General features: G+C 52.8%; 8 protein-coding genes across 8 annotated transcripts; 4 read left to right on the top strand and 4 right to left on the bottom strand.

Annotated features, from left to right (window-relative positions):
• Window positions 1–102: 102 nt before the first annotated feature.
• On the bottom strand, window positions 103–1,576 carry BDP81DRAFT_410271 (uncharacterized protein; the record flags this gene model as incomplete). The annotated part of the gene is made up of 3 exons (XM_060589114.1): window positions 1,385–1,576; window positions 1,077–1,331; window positions 103–1,019 (listed from the first exon to the last, which is right to left on the bottom strand). The coding sequence occupies exons 1-3, from the start codon at window positions 1,419–1,421 to the stop codon at window positions 103–105; spliced, it is 1,209 nt and encodes a 402-aa protein (XP_060439971.1). The 5' UTR covers window positions 1,422–1,576.
• A 1,338-nt stretch (window positions 1,577–2,914) lies between these two features.
• BDP81DRAFT_330901 (acyl-CoA dehydrogenase family member 10) lies at window positions 2,915–4,302 on the top strand (the record flags this gene model as incomplete). Its single annotated transcript, XM_060585460.1, has 2 exons — window positions 2,915–3,229; window positions 3,289–4,302. 2 exons carry the CDS (start codon window positions 2,915–2,917, stop codon window positions 4,300–4,302), a joined length of 1,329 nt encoding a protein of 442 aa, XP_060439972.1.
• Window positions 4,303–4,976: 674 nt separating this feature from the next.
• BDP81DRAFT_438461 (aldehyde dehydrogenase) lies at window positions 4,977–7,287 on the top strand. The gene is made up of 5 exons (XM_060591320.1): window positions 4,977–5,311; window positions 5,365–5,722; window positions 5,773–5,861; window positions 5,922–6,521; window positions 6,595–7,287. Exons 1-5 carry the CDS (start codon window positions 5,207–5,209, stop codon window positions 6,955–6,957), a joined length of 1,515 nt encoding a protein of 504 aa, XP_060439973.1. The 5' UTR covers window positions 4,977–5,206; the 3' UTR covers window positions 6,958–7,287.
• BDP81DRAFT_115102 (rhamnolipids biosynthesis 3-oxoacyl-reductase) lies at window positions 7,043–8,292 on the bottom strand. Its single transcript, XM_060581533.1, has 4 exons — window positions 7,749–8,292; window positions 7,549–7,690; window positions 7,266–7,483; window positions 7,043–7,213 (listed from the first exon to the last, which is right to left on the bottom strand). Exons 1-4 carry the CDS (start codon window positions 8,171–8,173, stop codon window positions 7,147–7,149), a joined length of 852 nt encoding a protein of 283 aa, XP_060439974.1. The 5' UTR covers window positions 8,174–8,292; the 3' UTR covers window positions 7,043–7,146.
• Window positions 8,293–8,697: 405 nt separating this feature from the next.
• Window positions 8,698–10,552, top strand: BDP81DRAFT_331185 (4-coumarate-CoA ligase; the record flags this gene model as incomplete). Its single annotated transcript, XM_060585484.1, has 4 exons — window positions 8,698–9,013; window positions 9,074–10,071; window positions 10,128–10,231; window positions 10,297–10,552. 4 exons carry the CDS (start codon window positions 8,698–8,700, stop codon window positions 10,550–10,552), a joined length of 1,674 nt encoding a protein of 557 aa, XP_060439975.1.
• A 1,395-nt stretch (window positions 10,553–11,947) lies between these two features.
• BDP81DRAFT_502219 (uncharacterized protein) lies at window positions 11,948–13,863 on the top strand (the record flags this gene model as incomplete). Its single annotated transcript, XM_060595560.1, has 2 exons — window positions 11,948–12,180; window positions 12,252–13,863. The coding sequence occupies 2 exons, from the start codon at window positions 11,948–11,950 to the stop codon at window positions 13,819–13,821; spliced, it is 1,803 nt and encodes a 600-aa protein (XP_060439976.1). The 3' UTR covers window positions 13,822–13,863.
• A 1,178-nt stretch (window positions 13,864–15,041) lies between these two features.
• BDP81DRAFT_475293 (uncharacterized protein) lies at window positions 15,042–16,511 on the bottom strand. Its single transcript, XM_060594730.1, has 2 exons — window positions 15,298–16,511; window positions 15,042–15,227 (listed from the first exon to the last, which is right to left on the bottom strand). Exons 1-2 carry the CDS (start codon window positions 16,130–16,132, stop codon window positions 15,106–15,108), a joined length of 957 nt encoding a protein of 318 aa, XP_060439977.1. The 5' UTR covers window positions 16,133–16,511; the 3' UTR covers window positions 15,042–15,105.
• A 1,957-nt stretch (window positions 16,512–18,468) lies between these two features.
• Window positions 18,469–18,789, bottom strand: BDP81DRAFT_398938 (uncharacterized protein; the record flags this gene model as incomplete). The annotated part of the gene is made up of 1 exon (XM_060588520.1): window positions 18,469–18,789. One exon carries the CDS (start codon window positions 18,787–18,789, stop codon window positions 18,469–18,471), a length of 321 nt encoding a protein of 106 aa, XP_060439978.1.
• Between the last annotated feature and the right edge of the window lie 641 nt (window positions 18,790–19,430).

The raw sequence follows: 19,430 nt of genomic DNA on the forward strand, positions 1-19,430 counted from the left end.
AAAGCCTCCACAAAAAGACCGGAGCTAAGCTCCGACCGGATCCGTTCATCAACAAGTTTACAAGGAAGACGGTGTGAGCCGACACTGCCATTGCTGACACAGCTATGGAATGATTCTAGCCTTTCTAAACCTATCGAACACAGCATACCATGAATCTTTCGCATCAAGTTCCTCCTTGCTGGAACTCCACATCTCATGGCATTGGGTCATGTCAAGCTGCCTGTCGAAATTAAGCAAGTTCGTCAGGCCGTATATCATTCCTACGCCGTGGGTTGGCTCAATGAAGGTGCGTTCGTTGGCGATGTGACCACCGACAAGGCCATGCTTCTTCTCCATCTCTTTCCACTTCTCAGCATGTTTTACCAGGTAGTGCTCGGGTTGAGGGGCTTGGTGATCTGGCAGAGGTGGAGTTCCCTTCAAATCAAAGTACCCACAGATGATGGGCCATCTATGGCTCCATGAAGAAGGTTGAAACTTGTCACCGGCATTGTACTTCTGCCCGTGTGTGACGTTGGGATGCAAGGACGCGTACACGCAAATCTTTGCGAGGATATCTTGGTTGCTTTCGTGGCTGAGATTCCTCCAAGACTTCTCGTTGCCAGGGAAAGGGCATTCGGCCCCTTTCCCTTCGATTTCTGCGAAGAGGGACATGTAAATGCCCAGCGTCTGTGCCGCGCAACAGATGTTGTTGTTTGGCACGAAGCCCACGATCGTATCAGCTCTGACTTCGCACCAGGACCAGTTCTTCCCCTTGGCAAGCCGTGACAGTGCATCAATCTGGTGGTAGTAGAATAGTTGCGAGCCGAATGGCTCAGGAATTCGCGGTAGTGATTCACGCAGAGGGAGTTCCTTTGCGAATGGAAAGTGGTCGATGAGATGGATGCCATAAGCCTTGGTGCCTGTTGGCAGAAGGATGAACTTCAGGCTTGAGGACAGGCTATCAATAGCAGTAACAGCCTTTTTGACGAGCTCAGTGTTGATCTGGCATTCCTTTGCTGGGTCGAGGTTCATGATATAGGCTGATTGGTAATGTCAGCACACGGCCTGGCGTACAAGCTGTCGTTGGTGTCGCTTACCACAGAAATAGACGTGTGTAATCTTCTTGATACTCTCCACTTTGTTCTGGAGGTCTATTTCGAGGGCCTCCTGTCCTTCAGGCGTTAAGATATCCACACCGCTGATAATGCGAAGCTTCTCAGACGTAGGCCACTGAGTTGTTTCGTGGCTGATCGGGCGATTGGTGAGGGCCGTCACAGAATCAAAGATATCCTTTCCAGGATAGCCCTGGAGAATCATATTGGTGATGGCCCACCCCGTAATTCCACTTGAACCTATCGCGTCTCATTAGAAATAACGACCCAATCTAGGACAGAGAGCTACAAACCGAACACCAGGGCATGCTTCTCAGTTGTCTCCAGCATACTGGCTTTTCTGGCAAGCAGATGACGAGTGTCACGCTCGTCCCAATCGCGTATTCGTCGTTGATTTGTACTCACTTGGTACAGTTACTCTCGCTAGGTGTCCAAGGATCCAGTGGCAATGCAGGGTATTAAGAACGATGAAGCAGACCGAGGGTTAGGGATGGAGCAAGTTTGATAGCGTTGATGGCTCAGAAAGATGCGGGCTGTCCGGCTTTTTATTGTCCGCTTATCTGCGTGCCAAGGTCGTTTATATTGAACAAAGCCCTCTCAGTGAAGTTGAATCTTGAGCTTATGAGTAAGAGGAAGGAGATTGGTTCCGTTGAAGTGCTTTATGCCCTACCAACTGACTTTGAGCCTAATACCGTCATCACCACCCGAGAGTCCGAGCGGAGGTCAACACCCAAGTCAACGTCAAGGTATGTGGCTTGTCTACAGAAGCCTATCTGAGAACAAGCCTATAATTTCATATAAATAGCAATCTGGCCGGTGAATCATCAGTAGAGGCAGAGTCGCTAGGTATGCTCCACTGGCCACCATCTGTACGCCCATGCCTTGAAGCAATCATGAAGGTGCAGCGACCAAAGTTCACACATATCTTTGTCTCAGTTCAGCGGAGGACAATCTTTAGATCAATCATAATGATAGTGCAGCTTTGGATCCTGTTGATCGTAGTGCAATCATGGTTGGACAGGACTATCCGGGCTAAGGTTGTGACCTGTAGGTGAGGCCACAAGTACTGCAAACATAGCTGCAGAGCCTACAGCCAGGTACGCATTGCAACGATAACTTCTACTCTTTACATCTCTAACAGTGAACTCTAATCCACTTTCCACAATAAAATGAGCCAGTAGGTAGACTGCGTAAGATAGGTAGTAGAAGAGCTAACTCTACAATAATGCAGGGGGAGCAAAGTGTACTCTGAAGGCTGACAAACGGTAAGTGCAGTGCTGGGCAGATGGCAAGGACACTCCTGCGACATCTCATTGGCTTCTGTGGCACTGTCTCAGGGCGTCACTCAGGCTTTGAATGGGAATTGTTTCGTGTTCCAATCTTCTCCTCCTCACCCTAACGCACAGCCGATGACCCCCGGAGGAGCTACCCCGCGTGGACCCCGCACAAGCTTACAGAACCGTGAGGGGCCGAGGTCAACGCCCCACCCCGAGCGCCCCGGCCGTTGAAGGCTCACAGAACGTATCGAGGGCACTGAATCATTAGCGCCTGGAGCCGCACTGAGCACTGAATGAGACAGGAGTCTGTCATGGAGGGGACTTCTTGAGGTACTTACCTCAAGGTAAGTAGGTACTTGGGGGTGCTTGCCGGTACGGCTCAGTGGGAACAGTCTCGGCAACGCCACGGTGTAGGTAGATTTGAAAAACTTCTCCTGACTTTTTGATGCCTCTCGCTATATGTTGACAGTCTTTTTGAGGACACTGTCCAAAGACCCAGGCAGAGATAACAACCACCGAGCCCACGAGTAACGAAGTCGCCCTGCCATGGAGAGTCCTGCTTTTGCTCACCTGCCACCATGGGTAAAGGCGAAGCTCTCACCTCTAGCTATTGAGAAGATCAAGGCTGTGTACGATTGGGTCGAAAATGAGTGTATCCCAAGAGAGCAAGTCTTCAAAGCCCAGCTCGAGGCCCGGCGCTGGACGACACCACCATTGATACACGAGTTGCGCAAAAAGGCCAAAGAACGCGGCCTATTCAATCTTTTCCTACCCAACCACTTCAAGGAGAGTCCCGGTCTCACAAACTTGGAGTATTCCTGCTGCGCGGAGATCATGGGCCGGTGTTATTGGGCAGCCCAAGTACGATGACATCCCTCCTTCATGGCTACTTATCAAAATAAGATTCTGACCTGCTTTAGACGATGAATTGTCACGCTCCAGAGACGGGCAATATCGAGCTTTTGGCCAAGTACTGCAACGAAGCACAGAAGAAGAAATGGCTCCAGCCACTTCTCGACGGCACCGCATCCTCTGCCTATTCCATGACCGAGCCGGATGTCGCGAGTTCAGATGCCACACAGATCGGAATCAGCATCAGGCGTGACGGCGACTCCTACGTAATCAATGGAAGGAAACTCTACGGGAACTGCCTCTGGAACAAGGATTTGTCGTTCTACATCCTCATGGGCTGCACCAATCCGGATAATCCAAAATGGTCTCGTCATTCCATGATCATCGTCCCTTGCAACACGCCAGGAATCAGCCAAGTTCGGAACCTTACAATTATGGGCTACGACCATGCGCCAGAGGGCCACGGAGAATACCTCTACGAGAACGTCCGCGTCCCGGCAGAAAACATCATCCTCGGAGAAGGACGCGCCTTCGAGATCGCCCAAGGCCGCCTGGGCCCCGGCCGGATTCACCACTGCATGCGATTAATCGGGCAATGCGAGAGAGCCTACGAGCTAGCTCTGATCCGCTGCAATGACTCTCGCAAGAAACCCAGAGGAAAACTCATCGGCGAGTTCGATTCCAATATTGAACGTGTTGCTCAGATGCGTCTCGAGCTGGATGCCGCCCGCCTAGTCGTCCTGAACGCCGCGGATACGATGGATCTCTTGGGGAACAAGGCTGGCAAGAGAGCGATTGCCCAGAGCAAGATCTTGGTGCCCATGATGGCTACGAAGATTATTGACGAGTGTATGCAGATGTATGGAGGCCAGGGTCTGACGCAACATACGCCGCTCCCTGAGATGTGGACGTATGCGCGCTTTGTGAGGATTGCGGACGGGCCTGATGCGGCGCATCGGCATCAGGTTGGGAGAGAGGAGATGAAGACGGCGGAAGAGGTTATCAAGAAGCATAAGGTGTACCAGGAACGCTGTAAGAAGTTCGCAGAGCAGTACGGAGAGAGGTATATATCATTTGACTAGGGCTTTGCTGCAAGGAGTTCTAAATTAGCTCTTCAGAAAACGAGAATGCTCGGTCTTTCAGTCTTTCACTGAGGTACGGACTGACAACCCAGTAAGCTAGTGTCAGAAATACTCATCACTTCCTTATGCTTTTTGGGACCTATCTCCAGTTGGATGGGCTTTCCTTCGGTCGATAACTTCTTTCCCTATCAATTTCTTGATCAAAACCCCTTAGGCGATAGCCATCTCGAACACTGCACCACTCATGAATCCTGCGCCATACCCCGGCAGCCAAAAACGTTTGCGATCAAATCACAGTAACCGAAGTGGGGAATACGCTGATCCTGCGGGAAGTCAACCCGTCTCCCGAATCAGTTATGCTTGATTGAGACATCCAACTTGACTCAGGATGACAATACTTACCCATCATTGAACATGTCCAAAAGGGCCCAGTATTATCGTCAGCTTTGGTCCAACAAAGGATCCCCGCAGCTTGGTGGCGTTTCTCGTGTGATGTCGTGGAAACCCAAGAGCTTTTTATTGGCGTCGGAGCTGCGTGAGCTGCGCCAAGTTCGACGTGCATGCGTCTCAGGCCAGGCGAGAACAACGATCCCCTCATCGAGGGCGCATTCATGCGCCGTGATTATGTGATACCGGAATGAAGGAGAACGCCGAACTTATCTCCATGGTCCTTTGACGCCGTGATTATGTGATACCGGAATGAAGGAGGACGCCGAACTTATCTCCATGGTCCTTTGACGCCCTGTGTAGTGGGATATGGCCGAAGTTGTGGACGTTAAGAAGATCATGAAGATTGGATTTGCTCATTTAACATCTTCCTGTTTTGTGTTGTCGATTGAGATTCCATTTGATCCATCGTCTAGGAATATCTATACAGTACTGTTACCTCAAACATCTTTTCATCATGGATACATTAGGGTCGTCGTTGAAGGAAGCTGTGAACGGTATCAAGTCGGATTTCCCATGGAGCAAAACCAACCTCCCCAAGCAGTTGTACATCAACAACCAGGCGAGTAACAAGCTCTTCTCTGGAAAGAACTCGTGTAAATGACAAAACTTTAGTATGTCAACTCCAAGAACAGCAAGAAGATGGAGCTCTTCAACCCAAAGGACGCATCTCCAGTAGCCGACGACATCCCCCTCGGCGGACAAGAGGACGTCGACGCCGCCGTGGCAGCAGCAGAAGCCGCTTTCCCCAAGTGGAAAAAGACGCTTCCGACCGTGAGGCGAGACATGCTCAACAAACTCGCCGATTTGGTCGAGCAGCACGGTCAGGTTCTGGCGGACATTAACCGTCTCACTCTCGGCGCACCGTGGGCAACCTTTGGGAGCTTGGAGATTAAGATGGCCAGTGACAGTCTGAGGTACTTTGCGGGCTGGACGGATAAGTTTCCCGGCGAGACGTACCCTCAGGAAGATGGTGAGTTTTGGCATGCCTTACAGTGTCGAATTTTACTGATGTGGATGTAGGCTTCTTGAAGATTGTTCGCAACGAGCCAATTGGCGTTTGCTGTGGAATAATTCCCTGGAATGGCCCTGTTGGGATCATTGGCGTGAAGGTATGCAATAAATCGGACTATCTCTTCGTACCTAGTTCGTGCTACTGAAGACTCATCCAGGCTGGTCCCGCGCTTGCAATGGGCAACTGTTTCATCTTGAAGCCATCGGAGAAGACGCCGCTTGCAGCTCTGGCCTTCGGTACCCTCATCGAACAGGCCGGGTTCCCGCCGGGCGTTTTCCAAATCGTCTCTGGCGATGGGAGCACAGGAGCACTTTTAGCTAGCCACATGAAGGTGCGCAAGATCAGCTTCACAGGCTCGACCAACACAGGCCGCAAGATCCAGGAGATGGCGGCCAAGAGCAACATGAAGCGCGTGACGCTCGAGCTTGGCGGAAAGTCGCCCGCAGTCGTCTTCAAGGACTGTAACCTCGAGAACGCAATCACCTGGTGCGCGAATGCCATCACGGCGAATACGGGACAGGTGTGCATCGCTGCGAGTAGGGTGTATGTCGAGGCGCCGATCTACGATGAGTTCCTCGCTGGGTATAAGAAGGCCATGGAGGAGAAGCTCAAGGGCGTCGGTGACCCGGACGCTGAGGGAACTACCATCGGCCCACTGGTTGATAAAGCTCAGTTTGAGAGGGTTCAAGGCTTCATTGAGCGTGGTCAGCAAGGTCAAGGGACACTTTTGGTTGGTGGAGGCCGAGTTGGTGAGAAGGTAAGAATTTCTGTCCGTGAGGAATCACGTTTGCCGTCCAGACGAGAGAAACTTGTTAACAGCCAGCTTTTAGGGCTACTATGTCGAGCCCACCGTCTTCGAGGGCGTGGCGCAAGATGCAGAGATAGCTCGGAATGAAATCTTTGGGCCAGTGTCCATCATCAACAAGTTCGAGACCGAGGAGGAGATCATTGAGAAGGCCAATGATACAAACTTCGGGCTCATGGCTGGCGTCTTCAGTCAAGACATCAATCGTTGCTTGAGAGTTGCTTCAGAGATTGACAGTGGCATGGTGGGAATCAACTGTATCAGTCTGGTGTTCGTGACAGCGCCGTTTGGTGGTACCAAGGAGAGTGGGCTGGGTCGGGAGGGCGCGATCAATGCGCTGAGGACGTTCACGGAGCCCAAGACTGTCATGGTAAACTTGACGTACTGAGGAGACAATGATAGCCGTACATCATTGTGTATTCCGAATAGCGGGTCATGTCATTACTACTGCCCTATGACCGCAGCTACACGGCGCCTATCCCATCTTCATGTCTCATCGGGTCGTCTCTAAAGCTCTCGCACGTCATGAGGAGTGATGGTATCCTATGATCTAGCCATATTCTAACAACCCATCATCTCAGATCTTGGACTGTCTTCCAGCAACTAGGCGCGCCCCTCCATCGACCTCGATGACCACGCCATTCCTGCCCAAGAGGATCAGTATGGAACATTTGAACCCATCGGAACCGCACTTACACGTATTTCGCTGCTTGAGAACATAGGAACACGGCGACTCCAGCGATGTCTTCAGGCTCTCCGAGCCGACCCAGAGGATTGCCTCTGCTCAGCTCCTCGATACCTCCAAGGTTGTCGATGAGACCCTGTGCCAGTTTCGACGGGAAAAAGCCAGGTGCGATGATGTTGGACGTGATATTCTTCGAGCCCAGTTCGACCGCGAAGTTACGTCCCAGATGCTGGGAAAAAGAAGTGTGAGTGACACCACATCTCGTTATCATCTCATTCAGAGATAAGAACTCACATTGGCAGCTGCTTTGGATGCCGCGTACATGATAGTACCGTGTTCTCCAACGTGCGGTACATTGCTGCCCGCTGTCGAACTCACCGTGAGAACCCGAGCTGGGTCGTCTTCTGACGCTGCTTTTTCCAGTAGAGGTAGGAATCTAGAGGGACGTCAATACATCGTGCCACAATATCACTCACTCATTGAAATGCGCTCACTTTTGCACCGACTCAAACACGCCCCTCACGTTGAGATCCAAGATCTTGATTGAGCTGCTGGGCGGGGCATCCTCAAACTTGGAACCCCACGCTGCTCCAGCATTGCAGACCAAGATGTTCAGCCCCTTTTCGCCCACGGTGTCCTTGACTTCTCCGACGAGGCGAACGATATCTTTGGAGTCGGCGACATTTGCAGCGATTCCGATTGCCTTTCCTCGAGTATTGGGGAGACGGTTAAGCTTCTCAATGGCCTGGCTGATGCCTTGCTCGCCCTCCAACTTTCTGGCGGTGATAATGACGTGAGAGCAACCCGAGAGAAGGAACGCCGTGGCCATGTGCAGGCCTAATCCACGAGACCCCCCAGTGACGAGGGCAGTTTTTCCCTCAAGGGAGAACGTAGAGCCGAAGTCTTTGAGTTCCAACATGGTGGGGATCACTGACGGGTCGGCCGGCAAGCGAAACTCTCACCAACCTACTATCACAACACAACAAAAGCGTCAGATCAAGATACTCAGCCGCCCAACGCAAAAGGCTTCCCGGGGCTATTGTCGGTCGCCTCGGTTTAGTCTCCTCCCGGGGAACTCGGGGTAGCAACATGGCGCCCGGCACGACCTCAGGTTTCCCCAACGCTACCCCGCATAAAGCACCCTACCGAGACGATCCCGAGGGAAGACACGGCCATGGTGCCAGGATCTGGATGGGGTGACGACGGTACAACAGACGCGGACCCATGTCAGAGTTCGTAGTCAGATTTCATGATAATGCCTGACTCTCTAGACTCATTAGGTTGAGATGTACCTTCAAGCTTCGTGAAATTAGATCTGGCGACATTCAACACATTCAACATCTCATTCAAGTTGTGGATTTCCCCTTCAACTCTCCGATCCTAAGCGTCCAGCCTCAATTCGATTCTATTTCCTGAGCGTACCAGAGATAGCCACCGATCAAAATGGTGTTCAACTCGCCCTATCCGCGCTTGGATATTCCGAAGACGAACCTCCTCTCATACCTATTTCCCAAAGAGTCAACACCATCTGATGAACCCATATGGATCGACTGTAAAGATGAAAAGACCAACCTTTCACCAAAACGGATGCTGCAATGGGTGAAGAGACTTGGATTCGGCCTCCAAAACCTCGGTCTCAAACGCGGCGATGTAGTCTTGATATGCACACCCAACCAAATCTTCGTGCCGGTGGCATACCTTGGTATTGTGTCTGTAGGCTGCGTATTCAGCGGCGCCAACCCAGCGTACACAGTCCCCGGTATGTTTCTCAAATCAACCGCCACTATTCATTGGATGTTTTGAACTGAACATTGTACAGAGCTTGTGCATCAAATGACCAATACTGCGGCCAAGGTTGTACTCGTCCACCCAAATCATCTAGACCAGGTTTTGGAAGCTGCCGACAAGTCCCAAATACCTCGTTCTCGGGTCTTTCAGTTATCCGAGGTTGAGAACCCGGTCAAGCAAGGTGTTCCGGACTGGAGGCAGATGATTGGCACGCCAGCCCAGGCAGACTCGTATCAATGGCCAGAGTTGACCGCGGAAGAGTCAACCCGCACCGTTGCAACCATCAACTACTCATCAGGCACGACCGGCCTACCAAAAGGTGTCTGCGTATCACACCACAATCTCATCGCCAACGTCGAGCAGACGATCTACATGAGATACGCGGAAAAGCCGTATTCCTTTGAGAACCGGCCGCGGGAGAGATGGATCGGCTTCTTACCCCTCTACCACGCCTACGGCCAGCTCTACGCCGTCCTCATGGCGATGAAGCTGAGTGTTCCGATATACATCATGAGAGAGTTCCGGTATGAAGATTTCCTCTTCGCCATTGGCAAGTACAAGATCACCAACCTGCAAGTCGCGCCTCCGATTCTCGTCATGCTGTCGAAGCGGCCAGAGACGGCCCGCTACGACTTGTCGAGCGTCAAGGACATGCTCTGCGGAGCGGCCCCGTTGTCACGCGAGCTGCAGAATGAGTGCCAGAGGAGGTTCTCCGTGCAGATCAACCAGGGGTGGGGGATGACGGAGGTGACTTGCGGGGGTGTGATGGTGCCTGGTGGCATCAAAGACGACAATGGCAGTGTGGGTAGGCTGGTTCCAAACTGTGATTGTAAGCTGGTGGACGACGAGGGCAAGGAGGTTGGCTTTGGCAAACCGGGTGAGTTGTGTATTAGGGGCCCCAATATTTGCCTCGGATACTGGCGCAACGAGGTTGCTACCAAGGAGACGTTGGTGGATGGCTGGCTGAAGACGGGTGATATCGCCGTCTGCAACAAAGATGGCTACCTCTGGATCGTGGATCGTAAGAAGGTAAGGGCCTTGCCTCGCCACCTCGATTCTGGAAAAGCGTTCTAACAAGTTTGCAGGAGCTTATTAAAGTCAACGCCCTTCAGGTTGCGCCTGCAGAATTGGAGGCTGTCTTGCTCGAGAATGAGCACGTAGCAGACGCGGCCGTTGTTGGAATCACACTGTAAGCAATTCACATAATATTGGAATATCCTGCAGCTTTCCAAAAAGACTGACACCACACCCCAGTAAGGGCAATGAGTGGCCTAGAGCTTACGTAGCTCTCCAAGACATCTCAAAAGGGAAGGTCAAGCCAGAAGATATCCAAGAATGGATCAAGCCGAGGGTTGCCAAGCACAAGGCGCTCGTCGGTGGTGTGGTCTTTGTCGATGAGGTTCCGAAGCTTGCGAGCGGCAAGATTCAGAGGAAATTGATGCGCGAGTGGTCTAAGAGAGATGCGGCGGCAATAGAGGAGGCCGCAAGGAGTCCGAGATCAAGGTTGTGAGTTGATAATGGGGTTACATAACCAACGTCTTTCGATACTTGGCGCTGGGGGCGATGGTTATGGACTTCAATTTCTGAACCTGATTGGCTGGTCATGCATGGAGCATCTGCAACTTATCATCAAATGTCCAACAGCATGTAAAGGACAACTCATATGCAGACACATTTTGTTCTGGACAAGATCGTGACGAGGATCTCGATGAGCTCCATTCTCAATCAAGCGAAGTCTTCCGCACTTCGATGCGAGCTTGAGTGGCATCCCCTCCAATACGTCCGTTACGTTACTCGTCGATGTTACTTAAAGTCAAGCCTAGGAAGGCGTGTATCTTTTGTGTAACCCCAGTCCACGCCCCGTTTTCCGGTAGAGGTCTTCCGGCATACCCGCTGTCGTTTCCACCTTCTACTTTGTTTCCCCGCAAGGCCGCGTTTGCCCCTCTGGCCAAGATCGTTACTGCTACCTTGATGTGGTCTATTATGTCGGGCTTATGCCGAGACCTGCGGTCATATACTACGTATGACATCCGGAAGATCACTTATACAGTGCAGCATAGTGAAGTGTGGACACTAGATCCTTCCCGGGGCGGCAACACCCTTTTACTTCAGGAACAACTGCCGAAGGACGTCTGGCCAATCCCTCTTGAGCATGCATACTTGTCTCGGGCTCGTGTACAGACGACATCAGCCAAGTTGCGCTCGCACCTACTCTACAGCATGGCAAGCAACGAGAATGGCGTATCAGATTCGGCCAAAGTTGGTCTCGATCAGCACCCACCCCATCTTTGATGTTTCCATATTCCGCTGGGCCCGAGTGGGTGCCATCTCTTAGCAAATAACCTGCCTTGCTTATAGGCAGGATAAACTTTCGAGTCAGTATACTCGTCTTGCGGCTTACAATCCTGACTCGAAATGACTCTTGGATTTGTTATCGATGCCACAAGGGACTTGATCGTCTGATGTTACTGCTGCCCGCACCTGCAGAATGACATGCATGCCGCCGTCTTCTGGGGCAGCCTAGACGCCACCGCCGAGGTTGTCTGATGTCTGCCGTGTCTGGAAAGAGCTGTAGGCTTGGATCTCACCTCTAGATACAAGCAGACAAGATTATGGCTTCCCTTTGGCGGAAATACTGTCTGTTTGTGGTCGCTAGGGATATATCTCCAGTCAAAAGATAAGATGAGTTGAGAAGTGACGTTGGTAACCGGGGACTTTCAGCTCCCCGGCTTGCTAGCAACCTTTCTTCATAATCAATATCGTGGCTACCAGACGTTGACATAAATATTCGCCTCTCTGTGTTCTCTTACTACCAAGCTCCTCGAGCTTGGCTTTCATGTAACATTGATCACTTTTACTTTTGGTACACTCCATCCGAGCCTGTCCGAGTCACTCTGATATAACCATGGGCGACATTCTGCTCCCAGAACCCACAAGCGCGGGAGATAGAGACGCGGCAAGACGCCCTTCAGGTCCAATTCACAGCGAGAGACACGTCCGAATCATCTGCGTCGGTGCGGGTGCTTCTGGGTTATTGCTGGCTTACAAGCTCCAACGGCACTTCTCCAACTACTCGCTTCAGTGTTATGAAAAGAACCCCTCGGTAGCCGGGACATGGTTCGAGAACAAGTATCCCGGGTACGTATACCTCTAATCTGAGTCATTGAAGGCTTCCTAGACCCAACATCTTCAAGTTCTGACCTCCACAGATGCGCCTGTGACTTTCCATCGCACAACTACACCTGGACTTTTGAACCAAAGCTGGACTGGTCCGCCGTATACCCACCCGCCCCGGAGATCCTCGAATACTTTGAAAACTTTGCTAGGAAGTATTCGCTATACCGATACATCAAGCTCCAGCACCAGGTCATCGGCGCCTACTGGAACCCACAAACCGGCGGCTACGACGTCCACGTCAAAGACACATCCACCGGCGAAACCATCGTCGATCACTGCGACTTCCTCATCAACGCAGGCGGCGTCCTCAACAACTGGAAATGGCCAGAGATCCCAGGCCTCTCAAAATACCGCGGCAAGCTGCTTCACACCGCAAACTGGGACGACGCCGTCTCTCTGGAGGGCAAGCACGTCGGCCTGATTGGCAACGGCAGCTCAGGCATCCAAGTCCTGCCCGCGATTCGCGAACAGTGCAAACGCGTAACGACCTTCATCCGCCGACCGACGTGGGTGTCACCCGCCCAGGGACTCGAACAGCACTTATTCAGCCCCGCGGAGAAGGCGGAATTCGCTACGAAGCCCGGGGCCCTCCTCGAGTATCGCAAGAATAACGAGTCTGGTCTCAATGGGCAATTTGGGATATTCCTCAAGAACAACAAGATCAACGAGGACACGCATGCGTACTTTATCCAGCAGATGAAGGAGAAGCTCAACGACCCCTCGCTCGAGTCGAAGCTCATTCCGGACTGGAGCGTGGGCTGTCGTCGGTTGACGCCGGGTGTCAATTACCTCGAGTCGCTCACCAAGCCCAACGTGGAAGTCGTCTACGGCGGGATCAGAGGGATTACGGAACGCGGTTGCGTCACTGACGACGAGCGGGAATACCCCGTAGACGTGCTGATATGCGCCACGGGGTTTGATACATCCTTTAAGCCGCGCTTCCCCATCGTCGGCCCTTCGGGCGAGAACCTCCAGGATAAATGGGCCACGGATCCCGAATCATACTTGGGCATGGGTGCATCAGGGTTCCCAAACTACTTTATCATGCTGGGGCCCAACTGCCCCATCGGCAACGGTCCCGTCCTCCCGGCCATCGAGGCGCAGGCGGACTGGATGCTCAAGGTGATTGATCGCTACCAGACTACCAATGTCGTCTCCTTCACGCCCAAAGAGGAAGCCGTTCGTGACTTTGTGGACTACAAGGAGTCTTTCATGCCGCAGACCGTCTGGTCGGATTCGTGTCGGTCGTGGTATAAGCCCCGTGATGATGGACCTGTCGTGGCGCTGTGGCCGGGCTCGACACTGCACTATATTGAAGCGATCAAGGAGGTTCGGTGGGATGATCTGGAGGTCAAGTACGCCGGGAATAGGTTCGCGTGGTTGGGGAACGGGTATTCGCAGACGGAACTGGATGAAACCGCGGACTGGGCATATTATATCCGAGATGAGGATGACGATCCGCCGCTGACGACGGCTGGGAAGAGGAAGGTGCTCACCAAGAGTGGCACTATCATGGGTCCGAGAAAGACTGTGACGTTTTGCGGGAATCCGGAGGAGGACCAGCAGCACCAGGAGGGGGGCAAGGAAGTATCTAGACTGTAATGAATAGCAGACCTAGTATCACGTTCGAGAAGATAAGCAATCCGTCCCATAAGGCTGCTCTGTGAATATTCAAATTACCTACCTTCAGCACGGTCGATGTAGTGAGCCAACGGATCTACAGAAAGATTTTGAGACGCTGCCCTAGGGTTGAATGATGAACACAGCAGCAAATGATACGACATCCCGAACAAGTCAAAACAAAAAAGCAAGAACAACAGGAGCCGACCGAGGTTCGAACGCCGGAATCCTGAAGAGTACGGAGCATCACGGACTACTAGTCAGCACTTCACGACGTTCACCATTCGGTCACCAGGCCCGATATTTGTTGTTACGATGGGAAGGCACGAGACTAATGATAAGGCTTACCGGCTCAGACTCACTGTGTGTATTCCGGACGGCGGCTCCAGCTTATTCCAAACACATTCACTCCCAAGACCAGACGTGACATATCGTGTATCACTTACGTCACCTGTGGTTTATTTCATCGGCACATCTACCTCATCTGGATCTGAGCAGTGCCCAAAGCTGCGAATCAGTGTATGGAGTAACTGTGAAAGAATGATACACAGCATCTCTCAGCGGACCTGACATGTAAATAAGTACAGCTCGATATTACACTTGAGAAGTCAGCAGAATTGCCGCAGTCTGAATTACAACAGCTCAAATCTTACATTCTCCTCAAGGAAAGCCTCAAAGCTAATATCAAATTCCTTTCACCCTCTCCAAACACTAGAATGCCCAGCCGAGTTCCTCCCATGCGCTTGTCGCATGCGCTTTGCTCGCCATAGCAGCGGCCGACGAGCCCATTCCCGATACCGGATCAGTTGGAGCAGGCGCTATCGCAGGCATTGTCATCGGCGGGGTCTTTGTCGCAGGACTGCTTGGTGCGGGTGTTATGCTGGCGCGAAATCGAATGTGGTAGCTTGGCACCAAGATGAATTCCCGAAGACGCCTATAACAGAGTTCAAGTTGGAATGGACATATGACCCTCTTTTGATCTAAAGGGGTGATACAAGCTAGTTTGTTGGCTACTCAAGATATCAAGCCAGGGCCAGTACATGCGTTTGTGAGCAAGACGAAAACAACCGCCTGTGCCGCTGGCCGTTGAACAAAGTCCTCACGTGGGCCACAGCCAATGCTGTCGCCGCCAGTGTGAAGGCTCTTCGTCATTGGGAAGAGCGGGCGCTGGGTCAAAACACCGTGAAGGGGAGATATAAGTCGGCCAGGTAAGAATAGGAGTGGGTATTCATCAAGATCATTACAATATGGTTATGGTTAACGGCTCTATGCCGCCTTGGCTTGCGCCTGTACTTCTTCCATCAACTTTCCCACCTCTTTTTCCGCCTCTGCGGCCTTCTTAGCACCTTCAAAATCCGGCATTACTTTTGCTTCATGGCCAAGAGCCACTTTGTGAAACCATGTTAGTAATTGGATCCTGACAAGAAAGGGGTAGTGGTGAAAAGGGTGTTAGCTCACATCTGTCAAAGAGGAAGTAGGAGGTGACGAGGAGGATAGGCATGGCCACCATGGTCGCGGTCCACTTCCTCGCCGCCGTGCCGTATGCTTTCCTGTATTCCTTGCTGTTCGGGTTCAGCTTGGGACGGGCGTCCGCCTCTGGGGCTGGCGGCGGAGGGGGTGTTGTGGGTGCGTAGGGCCGGATGGGAGCTGCTGTCGGCGGTGCCGCCGCCGCCGTGACGGAGGCCGATTTCGGGGTGGATGCCGTCGGGGTTTTCGTGGGAGAGCTTGCTGTGGGCGCGGGACTGGGGACTGAGGTTGGTGTCTTCGGGGCAGCGGCGGCGGCAGCAGCAGGGGTAGCAGCAGCAGGGCCGGGAGGAGGAGCGGCAGCCTTCGCTGCAGCCGCCTTCTTGGTGGCAGCAGCGGATGTAGCAGTAGCAGCCTTGGTGGTGCTCGTAGTGGCCTTCTTGATAGTCCTCGTAGCTTTCGGGGTCGTGCTCGAAGCGGCCGCCGCCTTGGTGGTGGTGGTGGTGGTGGTGGTACTGGCCTTGGTCGAGGCCGAGGAGGTTTTGGAAGCAGCAGCAGCCGTGGTAGTGGTGGTAGCAGCAGCAGCAGCAGCCTTCTTGCTAGCAGCAGAAGTGCTCACACTCTTCTTCGTGGTGGTCGTGGTCTTCTTCGCCGCAGTGATGGACTTGGTGGCAGTAGCAGGCGCAGCGGCGGCCGTCGTCTTCGCGGCGCGGGTAGCATAGCATCGCTGGGCAAAGGACCCCGCGCGAGAGGCCGGTGCCGAGGGGTTGGCGGCGACTGCGCGCCAGGTGGTGCTCGCGAGAGCTCGGGGGAGGGCCATTGAGTTCATTGTCGAGGTTTTCCGTTCTATAGCGCAAAACAGGATTACCAGATGGTGTGTTGGAGGTTGTAAATGCTTCAGTTCAGGTACGGTCGAAAATTGTGCGTGACAAGCTCGTGACTGAAGGAATTTTTGCGCCTCGACGAGTGTAGAGTCATATCGAGCCTTCTTGCGGTAGCGTCGACAGGGATCGGGTGACGATTTGCGAATGCGCCGTCAACAGATCGACATTTGGATGGTGGGATGCGACTTTGGGTCGGCTCTACAGCGCGTCCGCGTCGTGATGGTTCATGCGCTGGAAATTGGCAGGTGGGTTCTACACCGTGGCCAGCCGTTGACAGCCGAGGGACAGTCTCGTCAGGTGCTGCCAAATGGCCATAGATAAGGCAGGCACGTTCACGATGGCCCCACATGTCAAATGCTTGGAGCTTCTTTTTCTGTGCTCTTTTTTGATAGTCGTCATAAGGCAGCTCATGATAAGGACACTACAATATGTCTTGACGGGAGACCGCCCAGCAAAAGACACTCCGAAGGACTACAATCTTGATAGAAACAGCCAAGAAGCCTGAAGCAGCTCACTTACTCGGCGCAGAGCTAGCGGATCCGGCATTATGACGGGCTGAAGCTGCTCACAACACCATCGATGGCCCGGAGATTTTTGAACACCTCCGAGGAGCTTGCCGCGCTGCCTTCACATTGCCAACAGGGCTTTTATTACTGCAAAAGGTTGTCCTCAAGCCTCAAGCCGGGGGAAGCTTCTCCGACAAACGACGTTAACGAAGGTCCAGCTTTCGTGACGTGAGGAGATAGCTCCGCAAACGAGGACCATCATTTGTCCTGCAGCAGTTGCCTCCCAGTCGACCGAATTGGGCATTTCTTCTTCAAATACAACTAAGTCCCGATCGAAATGAAGAACAACATAAAAGTATGACCGGATTGCACTGACAAAGCGTATGTCTTGCAGGGCAGCGATGCAGGGAGAGAGGAAACGTTGGCGGCTGGTATGGAAGAACTTACGACATGATGGATATGTGGGCTGACAGGAACAACTTATAGGACAACTCTGGCAGTTTGCATAGAGTCTTCGACATATGTGGGCCAAATCAACCCGCATGAAATGCCCAGCACGGAGGAACCGAGTGGTTCTCCTCAGAACCACAACTTGGAGATGCAGATGCCCGCCGCATTTCCATTGTCGGGCAGATCATTGGACACCGGGCAATGATCTCAGATGGGCAGATGGAGGGCCAAGGGCATCTCCAGCGGCTGGTATCCGGTCCACTCACTGCGTAGCTATTCAGCTCTGGGCAGCGCCATGTATTCGATGAAATGTTCGAGTCTTCGAGGTTTCGTTTCGTTGGCAACGCCAACAGATGCACAGTAGACGGCCGGCTTCTTTTGTCGTCGCGTGCCAACCAGTGTTGGTATCATTCGGGAATTCGCCATCGATCGTTTACGAGAGATGCACGCGGGAACGCGAGTGCATTTGCATAGCAGCCTCGAGGCTCGGGAAGCGGGCGGCGGAGAAGAAAATAAAATGGAACGAGATCACGACAAGATCGATCAATCTCTGGGTCCCCCCTTCGATGAGGAAACAAAGCCATCCGGGCCAGTGTGCGGGCGGTGCCGTGCCGATACATGCAGATGCAGATGCGGTCGCATTGTACATGGCGAGTGCCAGGCAGAGAAACGAAAGGATGAGGCCACAAAACAGGTCGTTTGCGATTCGCTTCGGCGGCTAATTCAAGCACATCGGACCGCTCCCTGCAAACCCTTCTTTTTTTGTTTTGCAAAATACCATCAACGTTGTATTGCTGTATCGCGTAACGGGCAATGACGAAAAGAATTGGGGAATCCAATGCGGCATGGGAAAGGGAAAACCCCCGCTCGTGGGGAGGTGAGACAGTGCATTTCGTTCATGGTCGTTCATCATGGCCTGATTATCTGCAGATTGAGGTGGCAGCGAGATGCAAGCATCCATGCCCACCACCAAACGTATGAAACTACGGCTTTCTGTGGCGGCACGCTTCGAGCAAAACGTACAGCCAGTGCTGGGAATTACTATTGCGAGTTGGATCATTGCGGCACATGGGGGTATTGCACAGGGAGTCGAGACAAGTGTTTAGTTTAACTGCTTTATTTGTTCTCTGTTTGTTGCTGTGTCTTCTATGAGATATCTAATGCATCCTCTATATCTCTAGAGCCAGATGTGGTATCATCTTTCCGGTATCCTCCACTCTCTCCTCAGCCTATCCAGCTGCACAAGTGTATACGCGGGTTTACATAACTCTCGCCACCCCTCTCCTCACCTTCCCCCCTCCAACACCATGGTCTCCGTCGGACATCTACTTGGTGTTGTTGAAGCGGTCAATGCCGTTCTTGATCCTCTTGTCGAGGCCCTTTGCCATCTTCTCGAGGGGTAGCCTGTTGTCGATGCGGCGGACAATGTTGGAGACGGGCGGCTCGACGCGCTTGATGCCCCTCTCGGCGGCGGGCGTGAAGTAAGAGAGGTTGCGCTCCCAGCGGGGCGCCCACTTTGTCGTCTGGGAGGCGAGGCGCTGCTCGGCTCCCGGGAGCATGAGGTAGATGGGGAGGAAGGCGCCGACGGTGGCGACGCCGTAGCAGAGGGTCTCGGTGGACTTTGCGGCGGGGATACGGGGGGCCATTTTGTGTGTTTGTGTGTTTGTGTGTGTGATGTGTATGTGATGTGGACGGGTTTGTGGAAGAGGATGGAGAGTGAAGCTGGGATCTTAATCGACCTTGATAGTTGGTGATGTATAAACGCCGCTGTGGTTGTAGTTGGCTTGTGATATGTACTATGTCCTCCGAGCTGATGATGGCTGGATGGAACGAGATGAGATGATTCGATGAGATAGAAAGACAAGTCGCACAAGACCAAAAGCCATGAAAGAGGAGGTAGATGTCCTCTTCTTAAAGGGAACTTATTCTCTCTGGGCTTCAGGGGCACTGCCTCGACGGTTCTGATGTCCCGTCCTGAGCGTGCGGGGTAAGACAGATCATCCACGCGTGACTGGTCTATCCATACGTCGCCGTCACAGCCCAAGGTGCCAGATGAAAGGGAAGGGGTGTGTGTTTGGGGGGTTGATGAGGATGTTTGACTGGTGGAAGGGGGGGTATCCAAGTACCTTTACTACATCAAGGCGAGGGAGACCATACCAAGGGGAGAGAAGCGCACAAACACTGGCGCCGAATTGTGATGGTGCCCCGTGTGTGGGAGGAGGAGGAGGAGAAGGAGGCGAGAGGTGAGAGAGAGGAAAGTGAAATGGTAGGCCCAGCCGCCTGGTGC

Source organism: Colletotrichum phormii (assembly GCF_030913505.1).
Source record: "Colletotrichum phormii strain CBS 102054 chromosome Unknown BDP81scaffold_26, whole genome shotgun sequence".
In the NCBI taxonomy this organism is placed as follows: domain Eukaryota; kingdom Fungi; phylum Ascomycota; class Sordariomycetes; order Glomerellales; family Glomerellaceae; genus Colletotrichum; species Colletotrichum phormii.

Coding starts and splice junctions, on each gene's coding strand:
- BDP81DRAFT_438461 (XM_060591320.1), top strand. CDS start 5,207: ATGGATACATTAGGGTCGTCGTTGAAGGAAGCTGTGAACGGTATCAAG. Junction 5,862..5,921: donor TTGGGATCATTGGCGTGAAG/GTATGCAATAAA, acceptor AGACTCATCCAG/GCTGGTCCCGCGCTTGCAAT. Junction 6,522..6,594: donor GAGGCCGAGTTGGTGAGAAG/GTAAGAATTTCT, acceptor GCCAGCTTTTAG/GGCTACTATGTCGAGCCCAC.
- BDP81DRAFT_115102 (XM_060581533.1), bottom strand. CDS start 8,173: ATGTTGGAACTCAAAGACTTCGGCTCTACGTTCTCCCTTGAGGGAAAA. Junction 7,691..7,748: donor GTGTTTGAGTCGGTGCAAAA/GTGAGCGCATTT, acceptor ACGTCCCTCTAG/ATTCCTACCTCTACTGGAAA. Junction 7,484..7,548: donor CATCCAAAGCAGCTGCCAAT/GTGAGTTCTTAT, acceptor TCTTTTTCCCAG/CATCTGGGACGTAACTTCGC.
- BDP81DRAFT_475293 (XM_060594730.1), bottom strand. CDS start 16,132: ATGAACTCAATGGCCCTCCCCCGAGCTCTCGCGAGCACCACCTGGCGC. Junction 15,228..15,297: donor CTACTTCCTCTTTGACAGAT/GTGAGCTAACAC, acceptor GGTTTCACAAAG/TGGCTCTTGGCCATGAAGCA.